Source organism: Zea mays, chromosome 2 (assembly GCF_902167145.1).
Source record: "Zea mays cultivar B73 chromosome 2, Zm-B73-REFERENCE-NAM-5.0, whole genome shotgun sequence".
NCBI lineage: Eukaryota > Viridiplantae > Streptophyta > Magnoliopsida > Poales > Poaceae > Zea > Zea mays.
Genome location: NC_050097.1, coordinates 7,061,670 through 7,082,562, shown reverse-complemented (window position 1 = coordinate 7,082,562; position 20,893 = coordinate 7,061,670). Strand labels below are relative to the sequence as shown.

Sequence of the window (20,893 nt, the reverse complement as noted above, 5' to 3'; positions counted from 1 at the left end):
ACCTGTACACGATAAGAAAGATTAACAAGCTTATCTTAGCTGGTTTGGTGGACAGAAAAATGGAGAAGATTCATAGGAAATAAATCCCTCTCATTTAATTTTAAATAACGAGAGAATCTCTCCCCATTTCTATGTCTACCAAACCAGCCCAAGTTTTGTATGATTCGAGACTCGAGACATATCGGAGCTCCCTTATCATCAAGAATGAGATGAAATAAAGAATGAAACATATGCTTTTAATACAATTTTATAGGCTACAAGTTCAAGTAAATATTGTATCTAAATAGCTAATAGAAATGTATGAAATGAATGAAGATAAAACAAGTTGTTCTCTATGATGATTTTATGCGTTTTCCAATGTCTTATAAATGATTTTACATTGTTTTATGGCGATAAAACTAATTCCATTCATTTCATAATAAATATGATGTCATGTCATCCAAAAATCTAACGTGACACTCTAATTAATATATGAAACTTTCCAAAAACTATACATTGAGAATGATATTAGAGATCTGTAAGGAGGGTCTAAAGGCTGGAACAACACTGGCAGTCAAGGGTTCCTTAGTTTTTTTATCAACTTGTAGAGTGCATATGAATCAGAATATAGAAGATTATCCATGATGCAATCATCGTTATATGCCGCAAGCTGATCCCGTGAGATAGCACACCAGAATCACTACTGACTCACATATCAACACTTTTACCTTGCTTCAACCAATACCTTCGAAGAAACCTACAAAATAGTCCTAGAAAACAAAAGAAAGTAAACTATGTAAAACACGGGACGCAAATGGCGACTATTCCTAAAGCCAGTAACATATACGCTTTACAGCTTTTAGAGGATTGAACGAGTGTACAAATCTGACAGGACAGTTAATTTAAGTTACCCTATAACATGGCCTGGAAATGGCAGTTACACCCAGTCTATCTGAAATCGTATGTTCTGTTTTGATTGAGTTCCATGGGAAAGCTGAGACATAGAATGCTTACGGCACAGAATAAATCAACACCCTGTCATTGCAAACTGACAAACGCCATACACAAAATGCAGTCATGCAGATGATGATCATGTACGTACCAAATTCTATGTAATGTACATAGCCATAACCATTCCACTCATGGAAGGGAAGATGAAACCACCGTGTATACATATTAATTTTAAAGGGCTGCACATTTTATGGAGTAACACAGAAGGAACTTTTCAAGCGAAGGCTGCAGGTGAGCATTTCGAGAGAGGTCCGCAGGGTAGCCGGCTGCTTCTTTCTTTTCTTTATAGATACTTGACGAGAAGCCAAACAATGACTGCAAGAATCACAATGGCAACGACAGATAGGAGCAGACACGTGCATGAGCAACCACCTTTGGTGCGCTTGTTCAGAATTGCAAGCCTCTTTTGCACACGCTGAACAAAAGAGAATTTTGTATCAGTGTTCCATTGCAAACTTGAGAAGTCTGAATAGCATGCGGCAGTAAAAATTTCTACATAGTACTCCCTTTATTCCAAATTGTAAGTCGTTCTGGATTTTCTAAGTGCATAGCTTTTGCTATGTATCTAGACATAGTCAAATTATGCATCCAAAACTTACAATTTCGAATGGAAGGAGTAGCAGTTAAGCAATTCTACGTAGTAATAGTAGTTAGTTTAAGCAACAGCAGCGCTTTAAATACAGATACTAATTGCTAACCTGAAGACGTGAATTTGTAACATCAACATGATCTTCAAGGTCATCCTGCAACCAAAGATAAAGAAGTTATCATCGAGTGCAGAAGACACAAATACTACTGGTTTTGTTAGGTGGCACTAACTATCAATCTTGTGTGCAGGGTAAGTTCTTCATTGACTGCTAATGCAATATGCTTCGTGCTCAGCACTGTCTCTTCCAGCTTCTCGAGACCCTCATCTTGCTCTGTAACATGTTGATACACGACTCAAATAAATAAAGCACTATGAAATGGTCCTTGCTCCCACAACTGTCATTTCCAAGGAACTAGATATGTACCAACCAAATATATGAAATGCAAATGGTGTGAAAAAACAGTGCTACATGACCTCATGCAAACAGTTGAATGCACCCTTTTAGTAAGGTCCATGGAGCAAACACTACTGAACAAACCACAATAACCCAATACCTTTCATAATTTGCCTCTGAAGGCCAACAATTCCTTGGTTATCTAACCCAGCAACTCTGCTCATGTCATCTGGCATTTTACTTTGACCAAGCAGATCCTCCCTAAATTGGAAAAACAAGGGTAAATATTCACACATTAGTTCTAACAAAAAAACATAATAATACTTACCTAAAAACTTGAATACAGTAAATTAATGTGTTTAAAAAATATATTAAGATTTAGGAAGGATGAGTTCCTATAGAGATCATTGCTGACACGACAGACCTGTTAGCGAAGTTTGACATGTTGAAACTTGTCGCCATCTGCTTGGCTTTAGACTTCAAACTGGAAAGCATGTCTTGGCGTTTATGCATCTCCTTGTCAGTGCTGCACAAGTCAAAAGAAGTCAATTTCAAGCAAAAATGTTTGATGGTACGCAAAAAAAAAACAGAGTAAATGTCTGGACATCAAAGTATGAAATTCTTTGTCAAGGAATAATATCTTTCATTGCTACACAAATCCTTCTCATAATGAATTTTCTCTCAACTTAAACGTACAAAACATGTATCTAGTGAAATGATGTCCACACCGTCCTAGTAATCTGCAGAACAAAGGGAACCAATGAACCATATTTTCGTTTGTAAGCAGGAAACCATTTACTAGTACAACCAGCAAATTACTCTTTTCAAGTAATATATTATGGGCTGTTAGGATCAGTGCCCCAGCAGGAAGCCAGGAACACAAGTTTTGGCCCTGCCCATGCAATTTGGCTGGGCTGCAATGCTGATGCATCAGCTGGAGAGTGGCCCAAGAAGTGCCACACATTTTGTAACAATCTTTGGAATTGTATTTTCTAAACTATGTGCCCAATATGTGATCCATTTACACCAATTACGTACTTGTGATTTAATGTAAACAAAGACACATGATGGATAATTCGATTTATGTCGAAATTCTAAAAATCACTGACATGTGGGCCCCACATGAGAATCACTGTTTTAGAATAATTTGCTGTGGTTGCAACCAAGTCCAATCTTGGCTTTGTTACAAACCGAACGCTGTATTTATAACTCAAATTTGGTATTATCCTAACTTTGGCCATGGCCAATATTTGGGTTAGGCCTCCTAGGATTTAGGGTCTACAAGAAAACAAACCACTGGACGATCTATTCTGGAACAACGTAAAATTGTGCACAACACATAAACCAGATAACTCAATTTTTAGTACAGTGCCTGTCATAGCCAGATCCATAACATTTCATCACCTAAGGTACGGAGTTTATCTTTATTGATTCACTTATTCATGGCATAGTTCAGTGCTCACTCATTCGAATACCACTTTTCATCCCTAGATCTAGTATCAGCCATTGTTAAGACCATAACCATTCATTTACAGCCGCATGCAGCTCAATTTTGAGTGCAAGAACACGTCAAATATAGTATTGACAAAACAGATCATTGGTTTAAATAAGTTCTTCAGATTCAATAGCTATATGTTTCATTGCTAAGTATCAGACTTGAGAAAAACAAATAAGGCATCATTGCAAGCACTCCACCCATCATTAGTATCAAAGTTGTGAAAGTAGTTGCAACACGACATACATTGACTTTGGAGGAATTCTGCCAAACAATGACTCCAAGCTATCCAGTCTAGTACCAAGAATAGTTATTTTTCTCCGAATGGCTGAAGTATGCCGCATAATTTCTGGGCCTGATTGTGGAAGAGACCCTCTGTCGGCAATCATGGAACTGATGTCATCAGCAAGTCTGGATGCTTCATTGTATTCCTTCATCCATGGGTCCGAAGATGATGCCATTGCTGGTTAATTCAAAATGACAGAACACGTCATGTGAGCAGAATTTGGATAAGCATAATAGCATAAACAACAATATTGTAACCCATTATCAAACAATTTCATTGTAATAAACTAGTATCATGCAGAGCCCTTCATGTCTATGTAAAGCACCACCAGAACTGTGGTTGAAAAGGCAGGAAGCTCTTACAGGCAAGTTATCAACAGACAGTTTCTAGGCATTGCTGTCTATCAATGCCATTATTGAGTACAACAAGCTTCATAGAAAAGGATTTGCATGTGTAGAACTTTGTTTGACTAGAGCAAATGATACATCATGAATCTGCGAGTAGTATTTTTCCCAGCACACCTACCTTTGGTATTAAGCACAATTAAGGGTGACAATGGGCTCTAAAATTTACACTATAAATTTTAAGGATCGGATAGGATTAGAATTGGGCTCTATTTTTATTCAAATTTTAACTAAAATTAATATAGGGCTCTAACAATTTGTGAAGAAACATTTGGATCGCGATCTATTACCACCCCTAAGCACGATAGAACTAGACATGGGCTAAAGTACACCAAGGTAGCACTTAGAAGAAACAAGACTACTCAAAATTTACAGTGAACATTGCCAAAAAAAAATGCTTGCCTCTACTGCAGCTAACCCCAACTGAGGATGACTATAGCATGCTGTCCCTTGCTCCCAGCTTGTTGGTCACGGGTCAGTATCTAATCATGATAGTTCTCAGATAAGCTGAGACATCCCAGACTCAAACCAAATTTCTGGCTTGTAGAATTGCAACAAGATAACTCCCTTCACAACAATTATTAATCCTACTACATTAAATTCGTAGAAGCCTCGTGCTGGACGCAGAAAGACCGAATCAAAATGCTAGAATTCGCCATGAATCCAAAATCCCCCCATGATAGCTCTTCTCCCCATTGTTGAATCGTGCGTATCCGTCTATAAAATCACCAAAATCCCCAGCCGTCGTTCCCCAGAAGGACCCTACCGAGATCCCAATAGACACGTAACCTCACCCTGTGGGTACTGATGTGGAGGAAACAGGACAGAGAGGAAAGATTAGGCCACGAATAGGCGAACCTGGTAGATCTGGACGCAATCGGAGGACCAGAGATCGAAACCGGGCCTCGGTCGAGTCGCCTCCCCCTTCCTCTTCTTTTCCGCGTGTCTTTGACGAAGCTGTGGCGAGCAAGAAAGAGAGGCAATAATTGCCTTTTTCTGTTAATTGTTTGACGAGAAATATAAAAGACGGAACGCCGTTGCAGTGGGTAGGGCTGACAATGGGCCTCAAATTTTACGCTATAAAACTTAAGGATCGAATCGAATTAGGATCAGGTTTTATTTCTATTTATTTTTTAACTATAAATAAGTTAGGGCCCTACCAAATTGTGAAGAGTCATTTGGATCGCGATCCATTACCACCCCTAGCCGTGGGTGCATGCGCATGTACCTGTACCTGACGCGGGTAAAGGAACGGCGGAGCCCACCACGTCGTTAGCTGGGACGACGCTAGGATGGAGGTGGCGGCCTCGCAGGTGGGGGCGGGGGCGACGTCAGGCTGGCCGCAGCGCTCGCCGCGCGACCGCCCCCTCCCCTTGAGTGGCGGCTACAGGGGCGCCCCTGCGCCCGCAGCGCGGCCCCCTGCGAGGCCCCCCACGCGGCGGAGATGAACAGCACTCCGCTGGCTGTAGCGCGCGCTCTCTCTCCCCCTTGCACTGTTCGTGTGGGCCCGGTTTGAATTAATAGTAGTAGAAAAATTGATAGTAGGTAAAAAGTAGGTATAGAAAATAATATTTTATATTGTAGTGGAGTATAGGGGGAGTATTTAGGGGGAACCGCTGCGGGAGATGAAAAAGTAGGGGATAAACTATTGATGATGTGACCCAAAAAAGTGATATAGGGGGAAAAATTTAGAGGGAACCGCTGCGGATAGCCTCAAGGTGGTGGGATCTCGGGGCGGCGGCGTTGGGCGGCGGGTAGCCGGGATGTCGGGGAGTGGCGGGCGGATCCGGCGGATGGAGGGGGCCGATGAGAGCTTTTTGAAACAAGGTATCACCAAGACAAGCTTATGAAAATAGGTATCTTATAATCCGTTCAACTTCAGATTTTTGCTATCGGGTGTGATTTAGCCGATCCGCAGTCGAGTCTATCTCACTGTCCCATTTCTTAGAACGGATCGGCGGTCGAGCTGGAGCTGGCGACGCTCTTCTTTGCCGGCGCGCGCTGGAGCTCGTCTCCAACTCGAGCGCCGATATGTTCTAAGAAATGGGGCAGTGAGATGGACTGCCGTAACAGCGACTACGGATCGGCTAAATTACACTTCGATAGCAAACTTCCGAAGTTGAAAGGATTATAATACTAAAATTCTAATTTCGGTATTTAGGATACCTATTTTCAGAAGCTCAGTCTTGTGATACATTGGTTCCAAAAAACTCGACCGATGAGACAGAACGAGGGAGGACAGCGGCGACTGTACAATTAATTTTACTTCGCCGGGAAGAAAACCACGGCCCATATGTTGACATGGGCTACAATCCTCGCATCGCATCGAGAATGGCAAGACAGGGGCCGTGACATGGTCCTCCGGGTATGCGGTAACTAGCTCCAGCAAAGGACCTCAAAGAGTTCTGTATCTTAAATATAAAAGATCAAATGGTTCTCTATGCTCTACAACAACGTCCTTTAAACAATCCTCTAAATTTAGAGGGCGTTGCTGAATTCTCTATATATAGAGTTTCTCTAAACGGTCCTCTATCCATTTGGATACTTTAAATAACCGGTTTAGCAAAAATAAAATATGTACAATACATTTGAGAGTATGACAAATACGTATGCAAAAAAATTAAAATAAAAAATGTCTCTAATATAGATATTTGAGTATAGAGGACGTTGTTGTAGAGAAAGGAGATATAGAGGATGGAATCTTTTAGAGGAGACTGTAAAAGACGACTATAGAGGATGAATATAGAGGACGTTGCTGGAGACAGCCTAAGGGGTAAGTTTTAGTAGGTGTTTGGCTTTTAGGGCCAGTTTGGAAGCGGGATGAATGAAGTGAGTAAAATCTCCTTATTCAATTTTGAATAAAAAAGAGATTTTAACCTCTCTAATTCTCTCCGGTATTTTAACTTTCAAACTAGCCTTTAAAAACTAATTTTTAGTCTCTCTATTTTATTATATTTTAGCCTATAAATTATCAAATTTGAAAACTAAAACCTTAATTAGAAAACTAATTATATATACGAAGACTAAAAGACAAGAAGAAGACTCAAAGACGAGACAAATTTATTAATGAGGTGTTTGTTTGAGATTATAATCTATCTAGATTATATAATCCAATAAATTTTAAACTAAGTGTTAGTTAAAAATTTATTAAATTATATAAATTGAGCAAATTATAATTCTAAACAAACACCCCTTAAAATACACATGTATTGAGGTGTAACTTAAACTAATTTACACCCCAATCCACCTCAACACACGCGGATTAGGGTTAATACTAGAGTATTCAAACAAAACCTCCCCGTCCCCAGTCCTCGTCGCCGTCCCTAGTCCCCATCCACGACCAGGGATGGCAACAGGTCCATTCCCCGGCGGGGCAGTGCCCCCAATCCCCCTCTCCGTCCCCGCGGCACCGGTTTTTCCCCGTTCCCCATCCCTAGCCGCGGAGAAGGTTTTCCCATCCCCGTTCGGATATATGGGCCCCAACGGAGAAAAACGGAGGGGATTGATGGGACTAGAATCATCTTCTTAATTTGAATAAGAAGGTGATTCTAGCCCCTCCAATCCCCTCCGGTTTTGCGGCTCCCAAACTAGCCTATATCTTTTTCTGCCTGGTTCAAGGAACGAGGCCCCATTGCCATCCCATGCATTTAGATAATCCTGGTCATATGCATCTAGAACATATGTTCCTTTCCACCAAATCCGCATGTGGAACATGTGGGCCTTCCTACTGAAGGCAACTCGAGAATTCGAGATCTTCTAATTACTGCTACGTAATTTTTGAATTAGGTCGGGGGCTCACCTTGGGAGGACCAGATGAAGATGCAGACGACGACAATCACCAGAGGGGCGATAATTTGTCGAGACTCGGAGAGCGGCAGCTTAGCTTCGGGTGGTGGTGTTGTGGTCGGGAAAAGAAAGCGAGAGGGCGGCGACGATTAGAGATGGCAATGGGTCGGGTGGAGTAAAAACTCGCTCGCAATCACACCCGTGAAGTCTATCTATACCCACCCATAATTGCCCTGCGGGTGCAAATATAAACTCGCACCCCAACCTGTCATGTTTTAGGTCACACACGGGTTTTTACTCGGTGTACACTTTTGAACAATAATCTCTACTAATTTATAAGATTCTAATGTAGACAATTTGTGCGTCGTGGTTCTTCCACTCCCTGTTCTGCCCACCACCGGCCGTATGACAGGTGAGTCCCCATGTCTCAGTCCATTGCCCTTCTGTCCAATCGTCGTCCAGCCGCGATTGTGCCCCCAGCATCGGCAACCGTGACCCCCCTTCATCCCTGCCTCTCTCCACTCCCCGCAGGTTCGTCTCCGACCTGCCATCCTCCTTCTCCCTCTCACGGCTCCCCGCGACTTTGAACATTCGTCCTCTACCTTCCCACCTCTCCCTCACACACCCGCACACCGAAACCACCGCCCCCTCCCTCGTGATGGCCTGGTTCCACTGAGACAATTGTCTTCCCCCCGATGGCGCTACACCCGGGTCCCCCCTCCTCGCTCGAGATTTTTGCAATCATGGCACTCTCTTTGGCGGGCTTCACACTATTGGCACCGCCATCCAAGCAATTGCAATGATGACATTATAATGTCTCACGAACTGAAGAAATGGCATCGGGCTCCCCTAATCGTCATTAGCGGTATTCACCTCCTGGTCCTGCCCTTGGCTCCATTTGCGGTCAGGCTCCGTTACTCCGACGTGAGGTATGACCTGACATCTCCTATTGTTCTTCTCTCTTTGCTCTCTCTTTTCGTTCTCGTTCGTTCCCCAACGCCCTTCCCTTCTCTCGGCGGAGATCTCGCCCGTGAAGGAAGGAGATAGGAGATCTAGGAGTGGATGTCCTACGCTGTGGACACCATTGTTAGCCTGTGCTTTACCCAGCTGTCGTCAGTTCTCAAGGTAAAACGATAGAATCCATGTCGGTTCGTTCTATTCTCCTGTACATCCACCATTGAGCTCGTTTTGTATGTTCTTTTCGTGCAGGGGTCGACTTTGGTGGATCCAGTGTCCAGATCTCATCGAACCCCACTTGTTCCACATTCGACTGCCAGGAGCCGGGACCGCCCATTGAGCTGATGGTTTGTGCACTTTAGTTTGAATAATAGTATGAACGATGAGGCAGTTCCCCCCGTGGATGAAATGAATGCATGCATTGTCGAAGAACAAGAGTGGGCATTGACTTGTATTGGACATTATGATCTTGAGACACACACTAGACTGGTTAGTTAGTTCGATTTGTTTGTATGCAATTTACTAGTTATATATGATATTACAACTATTTCGTTTATTAGGGGAGTGTCCATGCTATGCATGATATCGATTGGGAATCAATAATAGTAGAAGAAATGTCGAGCGAAGAAGGAAGAAATGATGTTACTAGTGAACAAGGACTCTACTTTCAGCTTGGACTACCTACTGAAGATGATGGAAGGGAAGATGATTCCAGTGCTCCCCATTTTGGAAATAGCATTCCATGTGAAGATGAATTGGGAGCAACCATTCCATGTTAAGATTTAGTGCTTGATGAGACTAGGACCATATTTGATATGGACAATTCAGTAATGGAGTCTGGTAGCTTGTATGCAACAATGCACCACTTTAGACTCACAATTAGACAATACGCTATAAATAAATAATTTGAGCTTGGAATTGAGGCTACCAACAAGACTAGATTTATAGGGTATTGTAAAGGGCCTAATTGCCCCTAGAGCATTCATGCTAGACCAGAGACGAAAAGGGCTCCAACAATTCAAGTAAGCCTAGAATTTTGTTGTTTATTTAATAACTAACTAATTATTTTGGTTATAATCTAATAAACACTTATCCTAATTTTTCAGGTGATTGTCTTGAATGATAAACATACTTGTACTTCAAGTGGTAGACGACTACATCTACAGGAGCTTGGGTTGCGGCACGTGCGCTTCCATTACTAATGAATAAGCCTCATTTGGGTGCTAAGGAGCTCCAAACTACACTGCAAGACACTTTTGGTTGTACCATTGCATATGTCACAGTTTGGCACGGTAAAGAGAAAGCTCTGAAGGAATTATTTGGTAGTTGGGAAGAGAGCTTTCAGCTTCTTTGGCCTTGGAGAGAAGCAGTGATGCAAAAGTCACCGGATAGTGTCATTGAGCTTGATGTAAAAATGGATGAGGCCCGTCCTTTCTTCAGTCGATTCTTTTGTGCATTTGGTCCATGCATTTCTGGTTTCAAGGGTGGCTGCCAACCATACCTCAGTGTTGATTAGACAGCTCTTAATGGAAGGTGGAATGGTCACCTATGTTGTGCCATAGGTGTTGATGGGCAGAATTGGATGTACCCAGTTGCGAATGGATTTTTTGAGGCAGAAAATACAGAAAACTGGACATGGTTCTTTCAACAGTTGCACAAGGTTGTGGGGGATCTGCCTTTGTTAGCTTTGTGTTCAGATGCTTGCAAAGGTCTTAAAAATGCTATGAACAATGTCTTCCCCTATGCCGAGAAAAGGGAGTGCTTCAGACATCTGATACAAAACTACATAAAGCAGTTTGGTTGGTCTGAGTACATGTATCGAGCCGCTAGAGCGTATAGGAGAGAGGTCTTCGACCACTACTTTAGAAGCATCCAAGAAATACCAAAGGTCAGCACTTGGCTAAATGAGCATCATGACTGTCTTTGGTACCAAGTGGCTTCAATACGGACATCAAGTGTGACTACGTAACTAACAACATTGCTGAGGTTTTCAACAATTGGATTAAGGATTGAAAGGATCTACCTATTTGTGACTTGGCTGACAGGATATGGGAGGAAATTATGGAGTTGTTTCACAGGAGGAGGAGGATTGCACAAAAGTTGCAAGGACGGATTTTACCATCGGTTCTGCATATCCTACACGCCAGGACAAGAGGTTTAGGTCATTTAGCAGTATGGAAAGCTGACAACTACATTGCAGAGGTAAGGGATAATAATGATGTGCATTCGAAGCACATTGTCAATGCTCAGCTGTGGTAATGTTCATGCAAAGAGTGGCAGCACACGGGCAAACCATGCATCCATGCCCTATGCTTGATAACAGCTCAGGAATTTAGGGATGTCAGGATGGAGGATTTTGTCCACGAGTACTACTCTGTAGCTATGTTCACCACAGCGTACTCAAGGGTGGTCCAGGCAATCGGTGACAAATCATTTTGGCCACGAGTTCCTTTTGCAAAAGAAGCGGGTGCTCCCATTGGGAAACATGTTGTAGGTCAACAGAGGAAAAATAGGATCAAAGGATGCCTTGAGGGAAGCAGTGGGAAAAAGAAAACTAACAATGAGAATGGGAAGAAAAGCATTCGGGGAAAGTTCAAGTGTCCAAACTGTGGTGAATTAGGGAATAGGAAAGCAAGCTACAAATGTCCATTTAATGGCACAAAGAAAAGGTAATGGATGTATTGTGTTATTATTTATGATATTTTTTGTTATTTACTCTATGTACTAATTTCTGCAATACAGGAAGAGAAGGCCTAGGGAAAAATCTACTAAAGGCTGGTTCCTGAAATATGTACCTGCGTCGTCGCAGTAGGTTGTCGAAGAGAGTGAAGCACATCTCGCAATGACACAAGCTGATAATGTAGCTGCTGTTGAAAGACCTTCTTTTCCACCAGAAGAACGTGCAGTTCTAGTTAAAAAGATCAAACCTAGGTAGAAGAATGTTTGAGTAATTTGATGAACTTGTGTGGTGTATGCTATTTGTATGACATTATGGTCTTTGTGTCATGAACTTGTGTGGTGAACTTGTGGATGTGTCATGAACTTGTGTGGTCTTGTGTTCTATCCATTTGTATGACATTATGTCTTGTGTTCTATTCGTATGACATTATGGTCTTGTGTTCTATTGTGTGACATTATGGTCTTGTGTTCTATTGTATCATATGTCTCCAGCTATCATGTGAGAACTGACAATTGCCATAATCTCTTACAAATGTCATGTACAACAAATTAACACAAATATATCCTAGATATTGCACAAACACCATCATACCAACAACATACAATTTGAGAACTGACAATAGCCAACAGAGAGTTCATTACGTGAATATAAAATGTCATGTCTTATCGAGGCTAACACATGCATTACAATACTTGTCCAACTTTATGAACACAAAAGAACTACACGTGAGGATATTACATAGATCTATCACAGATCTCATTGAAGCTAAGCCCCCATTTAGCATAGTGCTCACCAAGCGTCTCTGCTTCTAAAGGTTGATTCATAATTTCTCGGTCACGGAATACGTCCTCCCACACCACATTGTCCTCACTTTCATGACCAGCTTCTAGTACAGCAACAGGGTCCATCATAAAAAAATGGCAGTCCATTGAAGTGACATCTAGAATTTTAGCTAATTCATCTATAGACCGAGCAACTTGCGCCACCATGAAACCATCTACAACATCCTCATCTGTGTAGCAGAAAGAGGCGGTATCTTGTAGTTTTTTAGTTGTAGCTTGCATCTGAGACACAACATAGTTGAGTGCATCTACAAGTTTTTTGTCCATCTGCAAAAAATACATAAATATCATCATACTGTACATAGGGAACAACTAATACGTTTTGTGTATTTGTATGAGGAAACCTACAGCTGCACTAGCAACACCATCACTTGCCACAGCAACAACCAACCATATGCACCATCACTCAACTATGCACTGGCAACACCATCTGTCGGGGACCATAATTAGGGGTACCCCAAGACTCCTAATCTCAGCTGGTAACCCCCATCAGCACAAAGCTGCAAAGGCCTGATGGGCGCGATTCCGGTCAAGGCTCCGTCCACTCAAGGGACACGATCTCGTCTCGCTCGAGCCCAGCCTCGGGCAGGAACAGTAGACCAAGGCAGATTCATGCCTCGCCCGAGGGTCTCCTCAAGCAACGGGCGTACCTTCGACTCGCCCGAGGCCCAGCTTGGGCAGGCTTCACGGAGAAGCAACCTTGGCCAGATCGCCACGCCAACCGACCGTATCGTAGGAGCAATCAATGCAAGGATCGCCTGACACCTTATCCTGACGCACGCTCCTCAGTCGACAAGGCCGCAGTGACCGCAGTCACTTCGCCGCTCCACTGACTGACCTGACAGGAAAACAGTGCCGCCTGCCCTGCTCCGACCGTTGTGCCACTCGCCAGAGTGAGGCCGACAACAGCTAAGTCCAGCCTCGGGCGCCATAGGAAGCTCCGCCTCGCCCGACCCCAGGACTCGGACTCAGCCTCGACCTCGGAAGACGGACTCCGCCTCGCCCGACCCCAGGGCTCGGACTCAGCCTCGACCTCAGAAGATGGACTCCGCCTCGCCCGACCCCAGGGCTCGGACTCAGCCTCGACCTCGGAAGACGGACTCCACCTCGCCCAACCCCAGGGCTCGGACTCAACCTCGACCTTGGAAGACGGACTCCGCCTCGCCTGACCCCACGGCTCGAACTCAGCATCGACTCTGGAAGACGGTCTCTGCCTCGCCCTACCCTAGGGCTCGGACTCAGCCTCGACTCCGGAAGACGGTCTCCGCCTCGCCCGACCCCAGGGCTCGGACTCAGCCTCGACCTCGGAGGAGTCACCGCCTCGCCCGACCTCGGGCTCGGACCGACCACGTCACAGGGGGGCCATCATTACCCTACCCGTAGCTAGATTAGGCTACGGGGAACAAGACCGACGTCCCATCTGGCTCGCCCCGGTAAAACAAGTAATGATGGCACCCCGCGTGCTCCATGACGACGGCGGTTCTCAGCCCCTTACGGAAGCAAGGAGACGTCAGCAAGGATCCGACAGCCCCGACAGATGTGCTTCCACAGGGCTCAAGCACTCCTCCGACGGCCACGACATCACATGAACAGGGCAGCAACACCTCTCCGACAGCCACGACGGCATGTACATAGGGCTCTGGCTCCCCTTTGCTAGACACGTTAGCACATTGCTACACCCCCATTGTACACCTGGGCCCTCTCCTTACATCTATAAAAGGAAGGTCCAGGGCTCTCGTACGAGAAGGTGGCCGCGCGGGAGAACGGGTCGACGCACAAGGCTCTCGCTCTCTCTCTCTCTCCCTCGCGAACGCTTGTAACCCCCTACTGCAAGCGCATCCACCCTGAGCGCAGGACAACACGAGGCCGCGGTTTCCCCTTGCTGTTTTCCCCCCCTGTGTTCCGTCTCGCGCCGACCCATCTGGGCTGGGACACGCAGCGACAATTTACTCGTCGGTCCAGGGACCCCCGGGGTCGAAACAGCGACAGTTGGCGCGCCAGGTAGGGGCATGCTGCGTGTTGACGAACAGCTTCCCGTCAAGCTCCAGATGGGTAGTCTTCAGCAACCTCTCCAACCCGGGACGGTGCTCCGTTTCGGGAGCCTTGAGTTCATGTCCCTCGACGGCAACTATGACATGATACTCCTTCCTCCGCCGCGCGACAACGACAATGGCGGTTGTCCGCCCGCCCGCCGGCGGCGGAATTGATGACGTCTTCCCCGCGTGACGGAAGAGCAACATCCGGGTCTGTCCCGTCACCTTCCCCCCCGACAGAGGAGGAGGCGGGGCAACCATAGCCAAGCAGGAGGCGGCACCTCGTCGGCTGTCAAGCGAGTCGACGACGCCGGCGCCCCAGCGGGGGACACGTCGGGCGATGACCTCGCGTCTGAGACGAAGACGAGCGTCGTTTCCCCGCAACACGCCAACCCCAAGCAGACGAACGACGCCAGCACGCTCGCGAAGGACTTGCTGGGCGTTAGCCTCGTACCTGAGATAACGGTGCAGTCCGTCCCCGACGCGACTTCGTCACCATCCGTCGATCAAGAGGTACCGTCCGTTTCCCATCCTGTGCCTTTTAGATTCAGCTTCGACCCACCAAGCGACCCCGCTTCGGTGGACGCTTTCATAAAGGCATATCCGAACCTTCCGGGGTATCATATGCGGTCAACCTGGGACCGACTGACGGCCGTCTCGACCTACGGGCCCCCGGGTTCCGAGGAAGATGACAAGCCCTACTATGGTTGGGATTTCTCCGGGCTCGGTAACCCCAGTGCCATGTGGGACTTCATGACCGCATGTGACTACTGCCTCTCCGATTGCTCCAATAGTAGCCACAGCCTCGACGACGAGGACTATGGCCCAAGTCGCGAATGTTTCCACGTCGATCTAGGGGGTCTCGACGAAGGCAACCACCTTGGTATGTCGGAGGACGGCGATCCCCCTAGGCCTGCGCCTCGCGTTGACATCCTTCGGGAGCTAGCTGTGGTCCCAGTCCCTGTGGGGGGTCAGGACGCACAACTCGAGCAAATCCGCGAGATGCAGGCCAGGCTCGACGAGGAAGCAGGACAACTTGTGCAGCTCCAGCAGAATATCGGGCAGGAGGGGCAGGCCGAGCACCGACCGGAGAAGCGCGTCATCTGGCCCAGGACGTCCAGCACCGCATCGCCGAAGATGCTAGGGAAAGGCTGCCCCCGGCTTCCAGTGGGGTCGGCCAGAACCTGGCAGCAGCAGCAATACTACTCCGAGCGATGTCGGAACCATCCACCACCGAGGGCGGCGTATCCAGGGAGAGCTCAAGAATCTCCTGGAGGATGTCACGGTCCGACGGGCCGAAAGCTCTGCCTCCCGAAGGCAGGGGTACCCCCCGGAGCATCGCGTCGTGACTTCCCGATTCATGCGGGAAGCCTCGGTCCACACCGGACGCACGCGGAACACAGCGCCTGCGGCCCTGGGTCGCCTCGGCAACGAGCACCACCGCCGCGACCGTCGAGCCCACCTCGACGAGAAGGTGCGCCGAGGCTACCACCCCAGGCGCGGGGGACACTACGACAGCGGGGAGGATCGGAGCCCCTCGCCCGAACCACCCAGTCCGCAAGCCTTCAGCCGGGCCATACGACGGGCGCCGTTCCCGACCCGGTTCCGAACCCCAACTACCATCACCAAGTACTCGGGGGAGACAAGGCCGGAACTGTGGCTCGCGGACTACCGGCTGGCCTGCCAGCTGGGTGGAATGGACGATGACAACCTCATCATCCGCAACCTCCCCATGTTCCTCTCCGACGCCGCCCGAGCCTGGCTGGAGCATCTGCCCCCTGCGCAGATCTCCAACTGGGACGACCTGGTCAAAGCCTTCGCCGACAACTTCTAGGGCACATACGTGCGCCCTGGGAACTCCTGGGATCTCTGAAGCTGCCGCCAGCAGCCGGGAGAATTCCTCCGGGACTACATCCGGCGATTTTCGAAGCAGCGCACCGAGCTGCCCAACATCACCGACTCGGATGTCATCGACGCGTTTCTCGCCGGCACCACTTGCCGCGACCTGGTGAGCAAGCTGGGTCGCAAGACTCCCACCAGGGCGAGCGAGCTGATGGACATCGCCACCAAGTTCGCCTCTGGCCAGGAGGCAGTCGAGGCCATCTTCCGGAAGGACAAGCAGCCTCAGGGGCGCCAACCGGAAGACGTCCCCGAGGCGTCCGCTCAGCGCGACACGAAGAAGAAGGGCAAGAAGAAGTCGCAAGCGAAACGCGACGCCACCGACGCAGACCTTGTCGCCGCCGCCGAGCACAGGAACCCTTGGAAGCCTCCCGGAGGCGCCAACCTGTTCGACAAGATGCTCAAGGAGTCGTGCCCCTATCATCAGGATCCCGTCAAGCACACCCTTGAGGAGTGCGTTATGCTTCGGCGCTACTTCCACAAGGTCGGGCCCCCGGCGGAAGGTGGCAGAGCCCACAACAACGACAAGAAGGAGGATCACAAGGCAGAGGAGTTCCCTGAGGTCCACGACTGCTGCATGATCTACGGTGGGCAAGTGGCGAACGCCTCGGCTCGCCACCGCAAGCAAGAGCGTCGGGAGGTCTGCTCGGTGAAGGTGGCGGCGCCAGTCTACCTAGACTGGTCTGACAAGCCCATCACCTTCGACCAGGGCGACCACCCCGACCGCGTGCCGAGCCCGGGAAAGTACCCGCTCGTTGTCGACCCCGTCATCGGCAACGTCAGGCTTACCAAGGTCCTCATGGACGGAGGCAGCAGCCTCAACATCATCTACGCTGAGACCCTCGGGCTCCTGCAGATCGATCTATCCACGATCCGGGCCGACGCGACGCCCTTTCACGGGATCATCCCCGGGAAGCGCGTCCAACCCCTTGGGCAACTCAATCTGCCCGTCTGCTTCGGGACTCCCTCCAACTTCTGAAAGGAAACCCTCACGTTCGAGGTGGTCGGGTTCCGAGGAACCTACCACACAGTGTTGGGGAGACCATGCTACGCCAAGTTCATGGCCGTCCCTAACTACAGCAACCTCAAACTCAAGATGTCGGGCACCAACGGGGTCATCACCGTCGGCTCCACGTACCGACACGCGTACGAATGCGACGTGGAGTACGCCGAGGCCCTCGCCGAATCCGAGGACCTCATCGCCGACCTGGAGAACCTCTCCAAGGAGGTGCCAGATGCGAAGCGCCACGCCGGCAACTTCGAGCCAGCAGAGGCGGTTAAGTCCGTCCCTCTCGACCCCAGCAACGACGCCTCCAAGCAAGTCCGAATCGGCTCCGAGCTCGACCCCAAATAGGAAGCAGTGCTCGTCGACTTTCTCCGCGCAAACGCCGAGCACTCGCTGGATATCCGAGCTGGAGCCCGACCCGTGAAGCACCCTCTGCGCCGATTCGACGAAGAAAAGCGCAGAGCCATAGGCGAGGAGATCCACAAGCTGATGGATGCAGGGTTCATCAAAGAGGTATTCCATCCCGAATGGCTAGCCAACCCTGTGCTTGTGAGAAAGAAAGGCGGGAAATGGCGGATGTGTGTAGACTACACTGGTCTAAACAAAGCATGTCCGAAGGTTCCCTACCCTCTGCTTCGCATCGATCAAATCGTGGATTCCACTACTGGGTGCGAAACCCTGTCTTTCCTCGATGCCTACTCAGGGTATCACCAAATCAAGATGAAAGAGTCTGACCAGCTCGCGACTTCTTTCATCACACCTTTTGGCATGTACTGCTACATTACTATGCCATTCGGTTTGAGGAATGCGGGTGCGACATACCAAAGGTGCATGAACCACGTGTTCGGAGAGCACATTGGTCGAACGGTTGAGGCTTACGTGTTCGGAGAGCACAATTTCTTAGGAGGGGCATTAAGTTTGACATTGCCTCCCTGTTGGAAGCCAATGCCATCCTTAATGCCAGGGCGTCTCCCACTATAGAGCATGCTTCTAGTAAATTTAAATTTTTCGTTTTCTAAGTCATGCTCGACAATTTTAGCATCTAATTTTGCTATATGATCATTTTGTTGCTTAATTAATACCATATGATCATGAATAGCATCAATATCAACATCTCTACATCTAGTGCAAATAGAAGTATGTTCAACGGTAGATGTAGAGGGTTTGCAAGATTTTAATTCTACAACCTTAGCATGTAATATATCATTTTTACTTCTAAGGTCGGAAATGGTAGTGAAAGGGAATTAGGCTTACACCTATTTCCTAAATGATTTTGGTGGTTGAATTGCCCAACACAAATAATTGGACTAACTAGTTTTTGCTCTAGTGTATAAGTTATACAGGTGCCAAAGGTTCACACAGCCAATAAAAAGACCAAGAATTGGGTTCAACAAAGAGAGCAAGGGATAACCGAAGGCAGTCCTGGTCTGGCGCACCGGACTGTCCGGTGTGCCACCGGACAGTGTCCGGTGCACCAGGGGACTTCACGCTGAACTCCTCACCTTCGGGAAAATCCAGAGGCGCTCCGCTATAATTCATCGGACTGTCCGGTGTACACCGGACAGTGTCCGGTGCCCCAGGGAAGAGCAACTCTGGAACTCGCCAGCTTCGGGAATTTGCTTCGCTATAATTCACCGGACATGTCCGGTCCGGTGTCCACCGGACTGTCCGGTGAGCCAGCGGAGCAACGGCTACTTCGCGCCAACGGTCACCTGCAGAAGCATTAAATGCGCGCCAGAACGCGCAGAAGTCAGGCACGCGCGAAGTGGCACACCGAACACTCTACAGTACATGTCCGGTGTGCCACCGGACATCCAGGCGGGCCCAGCACTCAGAGCTCCAACGGTCGGAACCCAACGGCCTGGTGACGTGGCTGGCGCACCGGACACTGTCCGGTGTGCACCGGATTGTCCGGTGCACCATGCGACAGCAGCCTCCACCAAACGGCTAGTTTGGTGGTTGGGGTTATAAATACCCCCAACCACCCCACATTCATTGCATCTAAGTTTTCCTACTTCAACCACTTACAAGAGCTCTAGCATTCAATTCTAGACACACCCAAGTGATCAAATCCTCTCCAAACTCCACACAACGCCTTAGTGATTAGTGAGAGAGATTTGCTTGTATTCTTTCGAGCTCTTGCGCTTGGATTGCTTTCTTCTTTGATTCTTTCTTGCGATCAACTCAATTGTAACCAAGGCAAGAGGCACCAATTGTGTGGTGGCCCTTGCGGGGAAGTTTTGTTCCCGTTTGATTGAGAAGAAGAAGCTCACTCGGTCCGAGGGACCGTTTGAGAGAGGGAAAGGGTTGAAAGAGACCCGGTCTTTGTGACCACCTCAACGGGGAGTAGGTTTGCGAGAACCGAACCTCGGTAAAACAAATCCACGTGTCACACTCCTTATTCGCTTGCGATTTGTTTTGCACCCTCTCTCACGAACTTGATTATATTTCTAACGCTAACCCAGCTTGTAATTGTGATTAACTTTGTAAATTTCAGTTTCGCCCTATTCACCCCCCTCTAGGTGACTTTCAATTGGTATCAGAGCCCGGTGCTTCATTAGAGCCTAACCGCTCGAAGTGATGTCGAGAGATCACGCCAAGAAGGAGATGGAGACCGGCGAAAAGCTCACTACAAGCCACGGGAAGGCTTCATCGGAAGAGTCCCGCAAAAAGGGAACGGGGAAGGAGAAGAAAGCTTCTTCTCGCAAGTCGCATCGGAGTGGCGACAAGATAAAGAAGATGAGAAAGGTGATCTACTACGAGACCGACACTTCATCACCTTCCACCTCCGGCTCCGACGCGCCCTCCGTAACTTCTAAGTGCCATGAGCGCAAGAAGTTTAGTAAGATCCCCTTACACTATCCTCGTACTTCTAGACATACTCCATTACTTTCCGTTCCATTAGGCAAACCGCCAACCTTTGACGGTGAAGATTATGCTAGGTGGAGTGATTTAATGAAATATCACCTAACCTCACTCCACAAAAGTATATGGAATGTTGTTGAGTTTGGAGCACAGGTACCATCCGTAGGGGATGAGGATTATGATGAGGACGAGGTGGCCCAAATCGAGCACTTCAACTCCTAAGCCACAACCATACTCCTCGCCTCTCTAAGTAGGGAGGAGTACAACAAGGTGCAAGGATTAAAAAGCGCCAAGGAAGTTTGGGATGTGCTCAAGACCGCGCACGAGGGTGATGAACTCACCAAGATCACCAAACGGGAAACGATCGAGGGGGAGCTCGGTCGCTTCCGTCTTCGCCAAGGGGAGGAGCCACAAGACATGTACAACCGGCTCAAAACCTTGGTGAATCAAGTGCGCAACCTCGGGAGCAAGAAGTGGGATGACCACGAGGTGGTTAAGGTTATTCTAAGATCACTTATTTTGCTTAACCCTACTCAAGTACAATTAATTCGTGGTAATCCTAGATACACACTAATGACTCCCGAGGAAGTAATCGGGAATTTTGTGAGCTTTGAGTTTATGATCAAGGGCTCACGGAAGATAAACGAGCTTGACGGTCCCTCCACGT

At 48.0% G+C, this 20,893-nt stretch overlaps 1 protein-coding gene across 2 annotated transcripts; it reads right to left on the bottom strand.

The window, feature by feature from the left end:
* Positions 1–983: 983 nt before the first annotated feature.
* On the bottom strand, positions 984–5,194 carry LOC100193337 (Syntaxin-51). Of its 2 annotated transcripts, none has more exons than XM_020547398.2 (7): positions 5,017–5,194; positions 3,715–3,931; positions 2,398–2,499; positions 2,134–2,234; positions 1,810–1,910; positions 1,689–1,733; positions 984–1,405 (listed from the first exon to the last, which is right to left on the bottom strand). In XM_020547398.2, the coding sequence occupies exons 2-7, from the start codon at positions 3,927–3,929 to the stop codon at positions 1,274–1,276; spliced, it is 696 nt and encodes a 231-aa protein (XP_020402987.1). In that variant the 5' UTR covers positions 3,930–3,931; positions 5,017–5,194; the 3' UTR covers positions 984–1,273. The 2 variants fall into 2 exon arrangements, with proteins under 2 accessions (XP_020402987.1, NP_001131944.1); NM_001138472.1 differs by lacking the exon at positions 5,017–5,194 and adding an exon at positions 4,561–4,954 and having other exon boundaries at positions 988–1,405.
* Between the last annotated feature and the right edge of the window lie 15,699 nt (positions 5,195–20,893).